At 49.1% G+C, this 15,018-nt stretch overlaps 8 protein-coding genes across 8 annotated transcripts; 6 read left to right on the top strand and 2 right to left on the bottom strand.

Moving 5' to 3' along the window:
* Nucleotides 1–119: 119 nt before the first annotated feature.
* Nucleotides 120–2,058, top strand: VE01_09790 (uncharacterized protein). Its single transcript, XM_018279199.2, has 4 exons — nt 120–335; nt 393–451; nt 509–1,603; nt 1,657–2,058. The coding sequence occupies exons 1-4, from the start codon at nt 296–298 to the stop codon at nt 1,744–1,746; spliced, it is 1,284 nt and encodes a 427-aa protein (XP_018125800.1). The 5' UTR covers nt 120–295; the 3' UTR covers nt 1,747–2,058.
* Nucleotides 2,059–2,246: 188 nt separating this feature from the next.
* On the top strand, nt 2,247–3,311 carry RPL32 (Ribosomal 60S subunit protein L32). The gene is made up of 4 exons (XM_018279198.2): nt 2,247–2,333; nt 2,397–2,436; nt 2,565–2,689; nt 2,761–3,311. Exons 2-4 carry the CDS (start codon nt 2,397–2,399, stop codon nt 2,989–2,991), a joined length of 396 nt encoding a protein of 131 aa, XP_018125835.1. The 5' UTR covers nt 2,247–2,333; the 3' UTR covers nt 2,992–3,311.
* A 413-nt stretch (nt 3,312–3,724) lies between these two features.
* On the top strand, nt 3,725–4,919 carry VE01_09788 (uncharacterized protein). The gene is made up of 2 exons (XM_018279197.2): nt 3,725–4,103; nt 4,175–4,919. Exons 1-2 carry the CDS (start codon nt 3,923–3,925, stop codon nt 4,645–4,647), a joined length of 654 nt encoding a protein of 217 aa, XP_018125836.1. The 5' UTR covers nt 3,725–3,922; the 3' UTR covers nt 4,648–4,919.
* On the bottom strand, nt 4,793–6,560 carry VE01_09787 (uncharacterized protein). The gene is made up of 2 exons (XM_018279196.2): nt 6,315–6,560; nt 4,793–6,263 (listed from the first exon to the last, which is right to left on the bottom strand). Exons 1-2 carry the CDS (start codon nt 6,379–6,381, stop codon nt 4,984–4,986), a joined length of 1,347 nt encoding a protein of 448 aa, XP_018125833.2. The 5' UTR covers nt 6,382–6,560; the 3' UTR covers nt 4,793–4,983.
* On the top strand, nt 6,420–8,794 carry VE01_09786 (uncharacterized protein). The gene is made up of 3 exons (XM_018279195.2): nt 6,420–6,988; nt 7,040–7,311; nt 7,366–8,794. Exons 1-3 carry the CDS (start codon nt 6,727–6,729, stop codon nt 8,569–8,571), a joined length of 1,740 nt encoding a protein of 579 aa, XP_018125834.1. The 5' UTR covers nt 6,420–6,726; the 3' UTR covers nt 8,572–8,794.
* Nucleotides 8,795–9,081: 287 nt separating this feature from the next.
* VE01_09785 (uncharacterized protein) lies at nt 9,082–12,303 on the top strand. The gene is made up of 6 exons (XM_018279194.2): nt 9,082–9,461; nt 9,676–9,712; nt 9,759–10,093; nt 10,144–10,241; nt 10,289–11,709; nt 11,763–12,303. The coding sequence occupies exons 1-6, from the start codon at nt 9,455–9,457 to the stop codon at nt 12,040–12,042; spliced, it is 2,178 nt and encodes a 725-aa protein (XP_018125832.1). The 5' UTR covers nt 9,082–9,454; the 3' UTR covers nt 12,043–12,303.
* A 268-nt stretch (nt 12,304–12,571) lies between these two features.
* Nucleotides 12,572–14,102, top strand: ERP38 (Protein disulfide-isomerase erp38). Its single transcript, XM_018279193.2, has 3 exons — nt 12,572–12,751; nt 12,821–13,358; nt 13,418–14,102. The coding sequence occupies exons 1-3, from the start codon at nt 12,590–12,592 to the stop codon at nt 14,014–14,016; spliced, it is 1,299 nt and encodes a 432-aa protein (XP_018125808.2). The 5' UTR covers nt 12,572–12,589; the 3' UTR covers nt 14,017–14,102.
* On the bottom strand, nt 13,985–14,993 carry VE01_09783 (uncharacterized protein). The gene is made up of 3 exons (XM_018279192.2): nt 14,859–14,993; nt 14,671–14,779; nt 13,985–14,614 (listed from the first exon to the last, which is right to left on the bottom strand). Exons 1-3 carry the CDS (start codon nt 14,928–14,930, stop codon nt 14,523–14,525), a joined length of 273 nt encoding a protein of 90 aa, XP_018125830.2. The 5' UTR covers nt 14,931–14,993; the 3' UTR covers nt 13,985–14,522.
* Between the last annotated feature and the right edge of the window lie 25 nt (nt 14,994–15,018).

Genomic DNA, 15,018 nt, shown 5'->3' with positions numbered 1-15,018 from the left:
TAAGGTCCCTCAGGCTTTTTGGTCCCATAAAGATTTGTTAAATTCCTTAAAGGTGGCCCGAGCGTCTCCCAGCCTTCCACCCCACATTCCGCCGCCCAACTTCCTATGCCTGGACGCTGGACGACGCTAAGATAATAAATTATTGCATTACTCTGCAGTGCTACAGAGTCTCGAGGACTCTAGAAAGCTTAATAATCCCCATCTATATTTTACGGGAAGGCGTTTGCATCGTCTTTGCTTTCTGCCCATATTTGCTCTTTCAGAAACAGACTCACAGCCCGCAAACGATCTTGTAATGTCTTCCGGGGATGGCTCAGAAGAGGTCGACCTCTATGGTGTGTGGCAAGACCTGAATGCAACTTGAATCTCTGTTTGCTGATTGTTTTCAAAAGTCACTTTAGGTATCGAAAAGACCGCGACCAAATCAGAGATTAAGAAGGCATATCACAAGGTTTGTCATCCGGTGCAGAATCTGCTCAGTAACCACCTGTGTCTGACGTGATTATAGGCAGCTCTGCTACACCACCCGGACAAGGTTCCAGAGAACCAGCGTGAAGAGGCAGATACCAAGTTCAAGAGTGTGAGCCAGGCATATGAAATTCTCCATGATGAAGATAAACGACACCTCTACGATACACACGGCATGTCCGCTTTCGATGGAAGCAGACCGGGTGGCCCCGGCATGGATGGCGGGGTTGATTTAGATGATATTCTTCAGCAAATGTTTGGCATGGGTGGTGGCGGTATGCCGCCTGGATTTGGCGGAGGCCCTGGGATGAAGCAACCCCGCCGTGGGAAGGATGAGGAGCAGACCTATGAGGTGACACTTGAGGAGCTCTACAAAGGAAAGACAGTGAAGTTTGCGAGCACAAAGAATGTTATCTGCAGCCACTGTAAGGGAACAGGTGGCAAGGAATCGGTAAAGCCCAAGAGCTGTTCATCCTGCCAAGGGAAAGGAATGAAGATTGGCTTGCGCCAAGTCGGCCCTGGGATGGTTACGCAAGAGCGCATTGTTTGCGACTCATGCTCTGGCACCGGAAGCGTTTTCAAGGAGAAGGATCGCTGCCGCAAGTGTAAGGGCAAGCGCACGACGTCAGAGAAGAAGGTTTTGGAAATATATATCCCCAGAGGCGCCATGCAAGGAGACAGAATCGTCCTTGAAGGCGAGGCAGACCAAGTTCCCGACCAGACTCCAGGAGACATCGTGTTCACACTCGTTGAGGAAGATCACGATGTATTCCAGCGTAGGGGCCACGATTTGTTAGCAGAACTGAAGGTCACCCTGGCTGAGTCCTTGTGCGGCTTCTCCAGAGTTGTCGTCAAACACCTTGATGGACGTGGCATACATATCGACCATCCAAGAGGAAAGGTTTTAAAGCCAGGACAGGTCCTCAAGATCGACGGAGAGGGCATGCCACACAAGAAAAGCGATGCGAAGGGAGACCTCTACTTGGTTATTAATATCGAGTTTCCGGACAACGGCTGGATAGAGGATGAGGCTTCATTCGGCAAACTGGAGGCCATATTACCGAAGCCTAACGCTCCAATTGATGCCCCTGAGATTGATGAGGTGACCTTTACGGAGGATGCTGACATCGAGGAAGTAAGTGCTATTCTACAGAATTTGACAGACCGAACGTGGCTAATATACGATAGTTTGGAGCAAGTGCAGGACAAGGCGGCCGAGGTGCAGAGTGGGAGGATGATGATGAGGACGAGGGTGCCCCTCAATGCGCACAGCAATAGATGACTATATCGCGGCTATATCGGCGAATAGTTTTGTATGTGGATGGCTTACTTAGACGGTCAAGGTGACATAGTAACAGGCGTTATTATAATCTTGGTGCAGGGTTAAGACAGATAGATGACTACAATTGAGACGCGTGACGAAGATTTCTGCTGGAGGAGTATTGAATCCACTGTACAGTGAACTTGCCAATTGATCCGAGTGTAGTAAATTGTGGCATTGGTGGAAATTGTAGCCGATGCTGAAAGAACTATGGCTTTGTAAAGTGAGAAAGAAGACCAGGGCAGAAGGGGATCGTATATAGATATAGGGTACAAACATCTTTATCACCTTTTTTTGGGGACATATATGTGATCACGTGCCTCAAGCGCTATCTACGCGCCTCTTCAAAATCAAAAATATCAGAAGCACGTGATGTGCAAGGGTCTTCTTAGCGTCTCTGCACCACTCTTAGCGAGCCGAGGGCACACACCAGAGCATTTTTGGAAGTTAGCGAAAATATTGGCCGACTGGGAGAGTTCTGACGTTCTGATTCTTCGACTCGACTCAACGACCAACCACCAAAAATCGCCAAACCGACGTCAAGGTACGACCATCTCTGCCCAGAAAACTCTCGAAGACGAATTGCAATATACTAAGTGTTCTCCAGATGGTTGCCGCAAAGAAGCATGTCCCGATCGTCAAGAAGCGTATGTCAACTCCTGCGCCACTTCGTTTCCGACCGCCTGTGCCTACACCAAAACGAATACCTTCCGATTGAGATTACGCACTGGTGGCCGGTTCTCCCTCAAAGCGCTTGACTAATTTCTTTGTTTAGGCACGAAGCGCTTCAACAGACATCAGAGTGATCGATTCATGAGAGTCGACCCGTCATGGAGAAAGCCAAAGGGTATCGACAACCGTGTCCGCAGACGCTTTAGCGGCCAGGCTGTTATGCCATCTGTACGTCTTGAATGGCTTCGCGGCCTGTCGATCGAATACTTCGAAGCGTGGGACTGACTTTTTTTGCGTAGATCGGTTTCGGATCCAACAAGAAGACCCGCCACATGATGCCTTCCGGCCACAAGGCTTTCCTCGTCAGCAACGTCCGTGATGTTGACCTCCTCCTCATGCACAACAAGACCTTCGCCGCTGAGATCTCCCACTCCGTTTCGTCGAGGAAGAGAGTCGATATTGTCGCACGCGCAAAGCAGCTCGGCGTCAAGGTTACCAACGCCAAGGCTCGGGTTACGACTGAGGTTTAAGTGGTTTCTTTTGGGCTCGCATGGGACAGGGGTGCGTTGTTTTCATGAGCGGCAGGCAGTGCAAAGACGTAGCTATGCTCTACAATCAATGCAACTTGCTCAACAAATGAATTATGCTCTGTTAAAAAGCTCCGTCTGATCAGGGATTGAACTGTCGGGCCTCTTCGGGGCACTATTTGGCTGATGCCTGGCCGCGTTCGTCGAAATCGATGTTCTGTGAAGTTGTGGAATGTAGCGCCATTCTACAATTGCCTGGTTTTGGAAGTGATTCATCGGTTATTGATGCAAATCGGACCCCGCCCTACGCGTGATAAAGAAGGAATTCACCAACTTTACACAAACAAACCTCCCATATGCCAACCTCACTCCTAAATTTGTTCTTTGTAGAGGTCGCGTGACTAGTGCAGCATTGCTTTCGGCATATTGATCGTGATCTTCGGCATTACTGGGTATATTTGACTTGTAGTTTATGGCATATCAGAGTGGCCTAGTCGGACGGATGTGGTAAAAGATAAAAGACTATGCCTTTGGATCATGTCCCTTTATTTCCGGATTTACAAAAGATAACAAGTTGCATGTCTACAGCTATTTCCCTTGTTGTTCTTAAGAGTACATGTTATTCCTGGTTTCGTTTGATAGCCCTTCTTTGACACCGCCTGGGTCGTATAGTGTACCCATGTACCAACCCCTGTCACACATTCTCCTCCCTCCTCCCCAAAAAGCACATGGCTGGCTGCCAGAGAATTGAGCGGCGTGCGACACGTCGATCAGCAGCTGCTTATTTTATGTTTAATGTGGCACCGCCGATGCTGCATACCAAGACTCTTTCACCGTCTCCGACGTCGTGTCTATATCTTCCAACTGTTCCGCTCTGTGTCTTACCAACTCTCGACATCAGAGGTACGGAGCATAGTACAACACCACGCCCACGATGTCTACAATGACGTTACCGGTAGCCCCACAGCTGGCTGACACGGAACACCAATTATCCTGTCCAAATTGTGGTTCTGGAGTCTCTTTGGACTCATCACGCCTAGCACTTGATGCACAGCGACAAATCGAAGATCTTCAGGCACAAGTCCGCCTTCTGACCCAAAAGGCTACTGCTGCTGGTTCGTTGCGACTTCTCTTTCCCCTCACTTAGCTACTTTACCATGGTGTCGACTTACTTACTCTATTGTAGTGGACAGATGGGCAGACTATGAAGACGAACTCCAGATGATGCGCCAGCAGTGTGCATCGCAAGAAATAGCGCGCACCAGCACCCCGCCAGCCGCGATACAGAACAGGCTCTCATCCTTCCTCACCTCTCGCAAATCAGTACCTAATCTCGGTCAACAGCCACCTCTACCCTCCACTACCACATCTGAGCGGGACCTCGCCGCTGCACTGAGCCGAGAGCAGGTCTTACGGCAACAGGCGGAAGGGAAGCTAGACGAAGCGAGTGGAGAACTGGAAGAGTTAAGCCAGCAACTGTTTGAGCAGGCAAACGAAATGGTGGCAACAGAGCGGAAGGCCCGAGCGAAATTAGAGGAACGCGTTGCAGTGCTTGAGCGGAGAGATGTAGAAAAGAGAAAGAGGTTAGAGCGGCTTGAGGGAGCAATGGGGAGAATTGAACGGGTGAGGGGACTCCTTGCCACACAAGGGGATAAGTGATGGCTCTATGCTTCACAGGCGCTTTGTTGCAACATTATAGCCCGGTTGAATAGGTGAGACCTGGTCGAAGATTTGTGGTAGGTTGTTGTGGTCACTGGAAGGGAAGCATTACTTGGGTCTGGGCTTGGGCTATTGGATCCGTAGATCCTGGACACAAAAGCGCGCTATGTTTGTTATACCACCTTATAGTTTTAGAAACGCACAGCATCATCATAGGAGAACCAGCTCAATTAAGTAGTTATTTATTAATACACGACTTTAAAAGTCACAAACAAGTCACCTCTAATGGAAGGTGATGGCTAAATATGAGCAGCTTTATGAGCAACCATATGCATACTACACAGCCTCGGCTTTAGCCGTCTCTACAGAATCAACCGTTGGCTCAGTGGATGCAGCTGGCTTTTCCTCAGCCGCCTCCACAGGTGCAACAGCTGGTGCAGCCGCTGGTGCAGCCGCCAGTTCGGTGGGCGCAACGGGCTTCTGCTCAGTCGCAATGTTGCTCTCTGCATTCGACCCGGCAAAAGGCCTGTATTCTCCAGACCACTCATCGAGCATCTTGGAGACTTGTGGGCCCCATACCTCTTCGCCCTTCGCGAGGTCCTCGTATTCAAGGACGTTCTTCCCTAGCTCAAACTGACCTTGTCTTGTCCTAACAAGTTCAGCCATGATTGCTTGAGATCCAACAGCTTCGCCGAGATCATGGCATAAGGACCTGACATAAAACCCTGACGTGACTGTCATCCTTAACCTGACAGCCGGTGGTCCAACCTGCGGTGCGTCTGCCGATTGGCTCTCTGCTCCAGCTTGCTCAGTGGGCAGTGCCCCAGACATCTTGACAGACTCGCCCTCTGCTGATATAGAGCCTCGTCGTTTTGTTCCCTGGGGTCCGGTCACTAAGTTGTCTTGACTCTCGTCAACCTTTCGCTTTTTCGCGGATGGTGAAGTTGCGGAGCCATCGGTAGTAGTCTCCTGCTCCCTTTCTAACTTCCATAACCTCTCGGCAACATCTACTTCTGCCGACCCAGCCTCTTCGGTAGGAAGTTTGTGCTCATGAGTTCCGCCTGGCATGAACTCCAACATTTCAAGTTCCTTGACTTCAACCGCCCTTTTTTGGATTTCTCTTGGCAACTCCTTTCCTTCACGCGCATATTCGTATAACGGCTTGCCATTCATCTTTAATGCGGAGTATAGCGGCGGCAATTGCATAATTTTGCCTCTGTATTGTGATAAGGCCTTCTCGACAATCTCTTTCGTAATATGGCCATATGGCCCACGCTTCAATATCTTGCCCTCTCGATCGTAGGTATCAGTTTGAGCCCCGAAAAGTACGACGGTATCGTATGTCTTCGTGCTGTCAATGAAGCTCTGAAGAACTTTGGTGCCTTTGCCAATTCCGATTGTCAGGACTCCTGTTGCCATAGGATCTAGAGTTCCTCCATGACCGGTCTTAACACTGATCTTCTTGTTCCTGCGCTTTCGTTTTTGATTATGCGATTCTTTCTCGATCGCGGCCCTTTGGGCATCAAGTAGCGGCTGAAATAGATTGGAAGAATCGAAATTTCTTTGTAGTTCCCTAATTACGCCTGCTGAAGTAATTCCGGTAGGTTTGTGTAGTGCTGGTGGTTGTTAGCCGTCGTTTCAAAGGAAATATCCAGACAAAGACCAACCAAAGACTCCTTCCGCAATCTTTCCTTGCGACATTCTCCAGAAATGATGTCCGGCTCTGGCGGACATACGTTCGAGTTTTGGTTTGTATGATACACAGGTGGAAACTCAAGGTGACCAACAAACGTGTTGCAAGCTAAAATATCCTATTACCCGTGTCAAGGTTTCTTATCGATATTATTTAGCGGCGCTTATCGAGTCATTGAACGACTGGTACCTGGGTCGCGTCGGCACGCGCCCATATTCACTTCAAGTACAGCATAGTCTCGTTGTGAATTATAAATGGAGGCTATCTTTTGGATTTCTTTTCTGCTAGGAATAACATATCGCCATCACAAGATATCAAAGCCGCTGCGTATCTAACGCCAGATCTATTTACCATCCATGCCACGATAAGACTTTATCTTGGACACAATGGGGCGGAAGGTCTCGACTACGGAATGCGACACTGACGCCGCCTCCCAATCCCGTTCAACGAAGTGCTTAAGTGAGGAAGAAGTTTTGCAACCCGTGTCGAAGACCATCGGGTCGGACGACTGGCCAATTTACCTTCTCCAGGATGCTGTTGTATATGGGAAGGATGGCGAGACTCTGGCCAACCTTCTTCACACTGAGCTTGAGGGCCCTTTCTCAATCCGCGGGAAGCTTGTGGTTGACCGGGATTACCACCATTTCCGTGAGTATAGAATTCATATGTGCATCCCAACATTGGCTTATTATTTTGCAGGCATCCTAAAAGATAAAGAATATAAAGATTGCTTGGTGGAGGTTACCAATGTGCGGGGCTTCAGTATCGGTGATGGTCCGATAACACTTTGGGCAAACGGGAAAGCGGGCTGGTTCGAAATCAAGCCAGCACCGATCTATCAAGAAATCTATAACAGGATGACGGAGGCAATTGAGCTGTATTATATACTTTGCGACATACATACGGACACAAAATCGCGGGGCAAAGGGAAGAGCCAGAAGCCTCCTGACGTCGAACAGGTTCTCGATAAGGTATACTAAGCCGCCCAAAGATTTACGGTCTATTTTTTAACGTTGCTCTTGTAGTGTATTAAAGAAAAGGGAAATAAATCTACGCAGGCTAAGATGAAGAAGCTATGCTTGGAACATGCCAAGTTCTTGCTTTCGCAGATGAAAAACAGAAGTTCGGCCGATATGGGTTGGAAGACTACACCATTCTTCAAATGGCTGGTGCAGAATTCACCAGATATCACCAAGCAGCATAATCCTACCGGTAGGCAGGCAAGCATAAGCGCCACTGATCAATCTGGTAGCAAGGGGAAACCAGCATCGTCGCAAGCGGCCAAAAACAAGCCGATAGGCGCGGCTGCCACGATCCTCCAATTTATGAACGACTTACACACATCGGGTTTCCTACGAATACCACGAATGAATATTAGGTCCCTAGCACGAATTATGTATGAACGGTTCGAAATCATCGACGAAGACCTTGCAAAAGAAGTTATTCAAGTGCACGCCAAGACGATATACCACGGGTTGGGCGAAGAGTGGGCTGGCAGCCCTATATTCCATAAACTTGAAATACTTTCTACAGGGCATCAGAAGGTGGCAGATGCCGAGTGTCACAAGCAAGCGATTGGATTGGTGTTGCTAATGCGCGACGGCATAGAAGATGAAAAGCGTGAAGTGGCAGAACCCTCGCCGACTCCTGAACCCGTGCACAGAAGGGCAGGCAAAGGGGCTGGAAAGGGGGCTGGAAAAGCCGCTGGTCTCCGGTTGAAAAGTACACCTGCCAGCCAACAGAAGCGGTCGCCGACACCATATGACGATGAGCCTGATATGAGGTCCGCAAAACGACAGAAAATGAAAGATGCCGCTGCGAAAGAAGAATCCGCCGAAGACGAATTTGAGGAAGATGAGGACGAAGGAGATGACGGGGACGAACTGCCGATAGAGTTTGATCTTGAGTCCACTGTCCTCCCCTCATCGGCTCCTCAAGGCCCAAATGGACTCTGGACATGTCACAAAGAGGCTTGCGGGCACACGATCCCAAATGCGGGTGAACCTGACGGCCGGGCCAAAGTGCAAAGCCATTTCCTATGGCACGCGGATGAAATTGCAGCTAGGGAGAATCTCGTTATTGAAGCTCAAAGGCCTTATCTACCTATCAGTAATTTACTAGATAAGTTGAAGAGGTTAGGGGAAATGGCGAGGTTGAGAGAGGATGACGGGGAGAAAACTGCAGCTGGAAAGGATGCGCCGGCTCCGATTAAAAGGAGGCTAGCAGCATGATCTTACTTCAGCAGGAGATAGGAAGTGTGAATGTTTACCTGTACCTCTATAGCGTTGGCGTTGGCTGGAATTTGACCTACTCATTTGGGTTGCTGGCGGGGGCGGTCAGGAGTTGAGAATTAAGGGCTGGTGGACATTATGAGGAAACATGGCTTACCAGCTTTATATGATTGTTAATGAATATTATGTTTCGATGGGAAATACTGCATTTGGCTTGCTGGGTGAGAGTTGCGTGCTTCCACTGTCACGAAGGACCCCTTCACAATCTGAGTGACTTGGACCATAATTCGACCGCTCACACTTGCTCCTGAGTGTTGAAAATGACACAGTGACTGGTTATTATCATGAACCAGCATGCATACTTTATAAGGAATTTGGGTTTTTGCAAGATTGGTCTCCTATTTTGGTGTTGTGTTGCATCTTACAAAATTAGAACGTCGGCAAGTTCCGTCACATTTGGATGTTTGGGTGTTGGCAGTAGAGTATATGTACGGAGTACGTGCTGTGGTGGTTGTGTGTGTACCATATATTACTTCACCCAAATACACGAATTCATACCCTTCTCACAGTAGCTCTTTCTGTACTCACTTGGACGTAGAGGCGCCATCTAACACCGCCGAATCACATTAATACTCCAGAGGCAGCTACATCATCTTCCGACCCAGCGAACAATCGTAACAGCCAGACCAAATCCCCCAGCGCAGCGGGTGTGTGCTGTGTCCAAAGATTCACGGCCATTCCAATCTGCCCCAACTTACAACAAAACAACGCAGTTTGTTCGCCATAAACTTGGAGCAGGGCGCCATTACTGAGAGAAAATACACCTGTTTGCAGGACGTATTTTACAAGCAGACTCAGTTCGACGGTTTATAAAGCTCTGAAGATGCCTCGTGAGTCTGCCTCTAGTCACCCCCAAGTTTCTACGCCCTTGCGGAGCTTGCTACATACGGACCCCCAATTCCCACCCATAGCAAATAGCAATTACCTGGGTTCATAGTTGATCCTCGCAAGGAGGGAGGTTGTACTGCGAATATAGCCTCGTTTTGCTACCAACAAGAGGCTGGAGTTCTGTAATTGCCTGTACTGACATATTTCTTACTTTAGACCCAGATGGCGACTCGTACCTTGAGTCACAAAACCTGTGAGCAGCCTCTCAGTCAAATCTCAATCAGAGCTAACTGGTCCAGGTCGCAGCCTATCGCCGAATACAGGGACGCCCCAATTGCAGTCCATGCCTCTTATTACCTCCAAAAATTCTTAGATACCCCGCCATCGGCCGAACCTCTTCTCTCTGCCATCGGTGGCTTTCCTCTCGCAATCAGAATACACATAAATGCAGACCTTGACCAGTGGCAAAAGCATGGCATTACGCCCAGGTTCTATTTCGATGGCCAAGCCACAGTTGGGTTGGAGGAGGTGGCTATGAAGGACGCAAAGTCGTCAATGGAGAAGAGTAACGCTGCATGGCAGCCATACTACCAGAACCAGCCGACAGAGGCTGTCATCGCATTTGGCAAAACGGGTATGCAGTTCGATACTTTATGTGGTTGTCCCCGACTAAACAGTGTGTAGGATCCGTCAAAGCCAACCACCTACAACGCTATTTCCAACAGATCTTAATCGAGCGCGGTCTTACTTTCGAAGTAGCTCCATATAGTGCTTGCGCCCAGGTCAGTCCACTAAGAAGTGTTATAGATAGTATGACTAATATTTCCAGATGGCATATATTGACTCGAAGGATCTCGACTGTGCTGTGGGCATCATGGGGCCTCCAGAGCTCCTCCTATACAACATCAATGAGTCTCTCATAACAGAGATCGATTTCGAGAAAGGGCTTGTTTATGGCCTCGTCAAGACGCAACTGCTTAAAAAGCTCAACGTTAATGAGGAGACCTTTATCGACTCTTATTTGATGACTGGGACACCGTCTCTCCAGCCATTTCCAGCTCTCAACGACCCTGCAGTTGTGCCCAAGCAGCCGTTTACAATCTTGGATGCGGTTAACATGTACCGCACGGCTGGAAAGTCCATCGCAAATTTGTGTGAAACCTGGAGCGAGGCCTTGCAGAAACAAGATCCTAACTGGCAAGACAAGTATCAGAAATGCCGCATGGCCATTAAACATGCTGTTATCTTGTCCACAAACGGCACCCTAGAGGTCATGAAATTCAACGAATTGAGCGGGGACCATCACGAGTACATCGGCCTTCAACTAGCCTCGGAAATTTACCATTATCAAAGCAAGGCACTCGTTGGGCCAAGAGTCTTGAACTCCTTAGGATCCCTTCGAATGTATGTCTATCCGCCGCTGGATGGAGGCGAGTCGGATGAGTATAGAAAGCTGGTTACTCAGCAGCTCGTACCTATTCAAGAGCAAACAATTGCTCTTTACGCGAGCAGGTTGCACAGGGCATTTCAGCACAAAAATATCGAGATGAAGTTTTGGTACGACGACAAGAAGACTGTGAAAATGTCCCACCAAGATGTCACACCTGCCCCAGATCGCCAAGCCGCCACGTGGCGTGTTGACGACGAGACCATTCAAAGTCTAAAGGATGTGAAAGCACAGCCAGGTTCCATCGGATTTGCCTTGAAAGCTTTGGAGGATGAAAATTTCCGAAAGGCGACATTGAAGAAGGATACCCCAGCCAAGCCCGGCAGTATTGTCTCCACCGAATCGGTTGTAGCTAACACTCTCTGGCGATTTCTTCACCTGAGAGAGTACATTAATGACGAGCACAAGCTCACTGATTGGGGAAGCGCATTGGCAACTACAGTGCGTGCACTTCCGACGCCTAACCAAGAAGAGGCAGCATTGCTTGCGTTCGAGCTTCTGCGTCACGACATTCTCAATGCTCGTAATCGCCACGATGAGTGGATTGGAGGCCCAAACATGGGCAACGATGAGCAGAATAAGCTTTGCCTCCTCATCGCTCGCTGCGCCTGTCTTCTCAAGCTCCGCCATAAGGAGATCGGCTTCACTGGCCCCCTTAGTAAAAACCTTCTGGCACATCATTCCATTATCACTGCAGTGCGGGAATGTGACCGTGACTTGATCGAAGCTGTCGCGGCGTCAATGTTCATAAGTTCCCATGCTGAACGCAAGAATCGCACGGACTGGGAGAAAATCGGTGCCAGGTATTTAGCCCTTACTCCTTTCATGCGTGCATATATTAACTATAGTTGAATAGCCTCCTTTTCGGCGAAGATATCAGCATCGCGTTTGGCATCACAGTGAAGACATACCTCGACGAGCAACACCAAGGTCACTCCTCGGCAGAATTGAAGGCCCGAGAAAAGTCTCGATACGAGAAATGGCCGATTGCTCACGCTGAAGACATCCTGGGCGATCTCGAGCTGGCATTCAAATTTTTCGACTCGCTTCACGCGGGTGTTAAATCTTTGGGGGCCAAAGTGGAGGATCAAGATGTCTGGGAAAGTGCGGCGAAGTACTTGGCTGAGCGGCGTTGAGCCTTGTTTCCAAGCTTACCTCCTCCTGCCTAATGGTTTATGATACAGCGAGCAGCGAGCATTGTGCGAATCCTTGCATTCTGGCGTTTGTAGGTGGCAGGCGTTGACATCATCCGCCCACAAGGAGATATCAATGGACACGAGGGAAACAGGATCTTTGTAACCATAGTGAATATACAAAGTCACCCCACCCCCATAATTAGTCCGTCCTATGGAGATCTATCGGCTTGTATTTGTGTTTTGGGTTGTCATGCAAGGGAGATAACTACTGTAGTGATGCTGCTCTATAGTCAGCCGCCCATCTCATAGACCATGCATACGTGGCAACACCCATTTTCTTCTTCTCCTTTTACATTTAAATTTCTTATTTCTTATTTCTTGCTATTGTCACGCCAGATGAAGTCGCCAGATAAAACCGCCGAGGCTTGCGGCTCAGCGCTTAATCGCACAGGGGGAAGGAAGCTGTACTGAACCGTAACTAAACTGTACTAGCGCGACACAAAGTGCTGTATGGTACCGGCTACTGCCGGGCCCGAGCTTTACCTGGATGGAACAACGGTACTGCACCATCTGGCGCCATGGTAAGCAAGTCCTACCTTGCCCCATACGCCCCATACAAAACGGACCTGCCACCAGAATCGCCAGGTTGCGAATCTGTCATCACCAGAACTTTCTACAATCCTCTTTCACCAACAATCACATTTCATCTGTAAGTCTTTTTCTAATCCATCAACTGATCACGATTTCCTCGGTATTCTGTGACTAATTCGCGCTTCAGTGTACGAACCACAGGGAACTCTTCAAGATGATCTTCACCAAGGGCTTTGTGCTCGCCGGTCTGGCAGCTGTTGCAGTGGCGAAATCTGCTGTTATCGACCTCATCCCAGATAACTTCGACAAAATCGTGCTATCAGGAAAGCCAGCTCTCGTTGAGTTTTTTGCTCCGTGGTGCGGCCACTGCAAGACTCTTGCCCCTGTTTACGAGGAGCTTGCGCAAGCTTTCGAATTCGCCTCCGATAAGGTTTCCGTCGCGAAGGTCGACGCTGATGCCGAGAAGTCCCTTGGGAAGCGCTTCGGCATCCAAGGATTCCCCACTATCAAATACTTTGACGGAAAGAGCAAGGACCCACAAGACTACAGTGGTGGAAGGGATCTGGAGAGCCTCACCAAGTTCATTACGGATAAGACGGGCATTAAGCCACGGAAGGCCAAGGCACCAGCAAGTGATGTCGTGTTTTTGACCGACGCAAACTTCAAGGAGGCCATTGGTGGCGACAAGGATGTTCTCGTTGCTTTCACTGCACCATGGTGCGGTCGTAAGTTCCCCTCTGACAGTCATAGGCTTTGTTGGTCGGAGTACTAATTATGCTTATAGACTGCAAGACTCTTGCTCCTATCTGGGAAGAGGTTGCCACCGACTTTGCCGCTGAGAGCAGCGTGGTTGTCGCCAAGGTCGACGCTGACGCTGAGAACTCCAAGTTGACTGCCGCTCTCGAGGGTGTCAGCTCTTACCCCACTATCAAGTTCTACCCCCGTGGATCCACTGAGGGTGTAGCATACTCTGGTGGACGCTCGGAGAATGACCTCCTTGAATTCCTCAATGCGAAGGCCGGCACACACCGCACTCCCGGCGGTGGCCTCGATGCCCGAGCTGGCATTATTGACGCCTTTGACAAGGTCATCAAGAAGCTGGGCGGTACCACCAACGTCGCCGAGATTACTGCAGAGGCAACCAAGATTGCCCAGGAGCTCCAGGATACCGCGGAGAAGAAGTACGCCGAGTACTACGTCAAGGTATTCGCGAAGTTGTCGGAAAGCAAGGAGTACGCCGCCAAGGAGCTCGCCAGACTTCAAGGTTTACTGAACAAGGGTAACTTGGCCAAGGTCAAGGAGGACGAGATGACTGCCAAAAGCAACATCCTTAAGACTTTCGAGGAGAAGGAGCAGGAGAAGAAGGCCCACGAGGAATTGTAAGCTTAATCAGGAAGGGCAGTGCTATAATATAGCTAAGCCGCAATTTGCCATCATATAGACATCAATGAAATCGTTTTGCTTGTGAGATTCATAATTATGCCTACAAAGTAAACATCTAAATCACTGCACTTTGCGATTATCATATTACAGCCCTTTCTAGGATCGCAGTGAGGAGCTCACTGCATAGAAAGCCGAACAGAAGCTGAATAGAGAGGAGAAGGATTCTTGGGTAAAACTGCCATTCTTCCTTTACCCAAGCCCCTCAACAGACCTTTGGGTCGCAAGATTATGGTGGGTCCCTTTCGCCAGCAGCCTGTTCGGACAGAATTCTTGATAGACTGGTCTCCAAATAACTTCCCCTGGTATCAATAGCATGCGGAAGTTCCAACTGGTTGCCTGGCTCCCTGAACTGCTTCCAGGACAGTAATATTGGCTGTGCCTTCTGAACGCCGAACTCCATTGCTTCTTGCATCACTCAAATTGCATTATCATGATAATTCATCAGCTCACTTCTTCGGTGTGCGGTTGGCATCATCCTGAGAGTCACGGGCGAGGATTGAAGACTCGAGATGGTCGAGCCGCCTGGCCATTTCATCCACTGTAGAGGGCGCTGTCAGTTGTGGGGTATAGAAAGCAACGCCTGAGGAAACGCACTCTTGGAGAATAGTTCGGTCGAAGTGGCAGTAAAGCGGGTAGAAATATCGTCAAGAAGATCATCAACCATTTTGACGAGGTCGAGAGCGTCCTGGTTGGCTGATGGTTGCTGCGCATATATGTCAATGAAGTAAACATGAGTATCATGAATCGACTCGCGAGATACGGGAAAAATATCCTGTACATACAATAGAAAGGGGCCGGCTGGTCAAACCCTCACCGGCATTGTTCTGTGCATTTGCTGACATGATTATCTGCATACAAGCCGTCGTAGCCCCAGAATATGCAATGTTAGTCGTAACAGTAGCTAGTCCCAAGCACCTGGATAGACACTTTAGGGTCTGTGAA

Source organism: Pseudogymnoascus verrucosus (assembly GCF_001662655.1).
Source record: "Pseudogymnoascus verrucosus strain UAMH 10579 unplaced genomic scaffold scaffold_69, whole genome shotgun sequence".
Taxonomy (NCBI): domain Eukaryota; kingdom Fungi; phylum Ascomycota; class Leotiomycetes; order Thelebolales; family Thelebolaceae; genus Pseudogymnoascus; species Pseudogymnoascus verrucosus.
The sequence above is the reverse complement of the archived record's forward strand: the minus strand, read 5'-3'. Positions and strand labels throughout refer to the sequence as shown.

Coding starts and splice junctions, on each gene's coding strand:
- VE01_09790 (XM_018279199.2), top strand. CDS start 296: ATGTCTTCCGGGGATGGCTCAGAAGAGGTCGACCTCTATG. Junction 336..392: donor AGAAGAGGTCGACCTCTATG/GTGTGTGGCAAG, acceptor TGTTTTCAAAAG/TCACTTTAGGTATCGAAAAG. Junction 1,604..1,656: donor AGGATGCTGACATCGAGGAA/GTAAGTGCTATT, acceptor AATATACGATAG/TTTGGAGCAAGTGCAGGACA.
- VE01_09786 (XM_018279195.2), top strand. CDS start 6,727: ATGGGGCGGAAGGTCTCGACTACGGAATGCGACACTGACGCCGCCTCC. Junction 6,989..7,039: donor CCGGGATTACCACCATTTCC/GTGAGTATAGAA, acceptor ATTATTTTGCAG/GCATCCTAAAAGATAAAGAA. Junction 7,312..7,365: donor TCGAACAGGTTCTCGATAAG/GTATACTAAGCC, acceptor TTGCTCTTGTAG/TGTATTAAAGAAAAGGGAAA.
- VE01_09783 (XM_018279192.2), bottom strand. CDS start 14,930: ATGCAGATAATCATGTCAGCAAATGCACAGAACAATGCCGGTGAGGGT. Junction 14,780..14,858: donor CCAGCCGGCCCCTTTCTATT/GTATGTACAGGA, acceptor ATATATGCGCAG/CAACCATCAGCCAACCAGGA. Junction 14,615..14,670: donor GACCGAACTATTCTCCAAGA/GTGCGTTTCCTC, acceptor CGCCCTCTACAG/TGGATGAAATGGCCAGGCGG.
- ERP38 (XM_018279193.2), top strand. CDS start 12,590: ATGGAACAACGGTACTGCACCATCTGGCGCCATGGTAAGCAAGTCCTA. Junction 12,752..12,820: donor CCAACAATCACATTTCATCT/GTAAGTCTTTTT, acceptor TTCGCGCTTCAG/TGTACGAACCACAGGGAACT. Junction 13,359..13,417: donor CACTGCACCATGGTGCGGTC/GTAAGTTCCCCT, acceptor TTATGCTTATAG/ACTGCAAGACTCTTGCTCCT.
- RPL32 (XM_018279198.2), top strand. CDS start 2,397: ATGGTTGCCGCAAAGAAGCATGTCCCGATCGTCAAGAAGC. Junction 2,437..2,564: donor TGTCCCGATCGTCAAGAAGC/GTATGTCAACTC, acceptor TTCTTTGTTTAG/GCACGAAGCGCTTCAACAGA. Junction 2,690..2,760: donor GCCAGGCTGTTATGCCATCT/GTACGTCTTGAA, acceptor TTTTTTGCGTAG/ATCGGTTTCGGATCCAACAA.
- VE01_09788 (XM_018279197.2), top strand. CDS start 3,923: ATGTCTACAATGACGTTACCGGTAGCCCCACAGCTGGCTGACACGGAA. Junction 4,104..4,174: donor CCAAAAGGCTACTGCTGCTG/GTTCGTTGCGAC, acceptor ACTCTATTGTAG/TGGACAGATGGGCAGACTAT.
- VE01_09787 (XM_018279196.2), bottom strand. CDS start 6,381: ATGTCCGCCAGAGCCGGACATCATTTCTGGAGAATGTCGCAAGGAAAG. Junction 6,264..6,314: donor GATTGCGGAAGGAGTCTTTG/GTTGGTCTTTGT, acceptor AACAACCACCAG/CACTACACAAACCTACCGGA.
- VE01_09785 (XM_018279194.2), top strand. Junction 9,713..9,758: donor TACCTTGAGTCACAAAACCT/GTGAGCAGCCTC, acceptor TAACTGGTCCAG/GTCGCAGCCTATCGCCGAAT. Junction 11,710..11,762: donor TGGGAGAAAATCGGTGCCAG/GTATTTAGCCCT, acceptor ATAGTTGAATAG/CCTCCTTTTCGGCGAAGATA.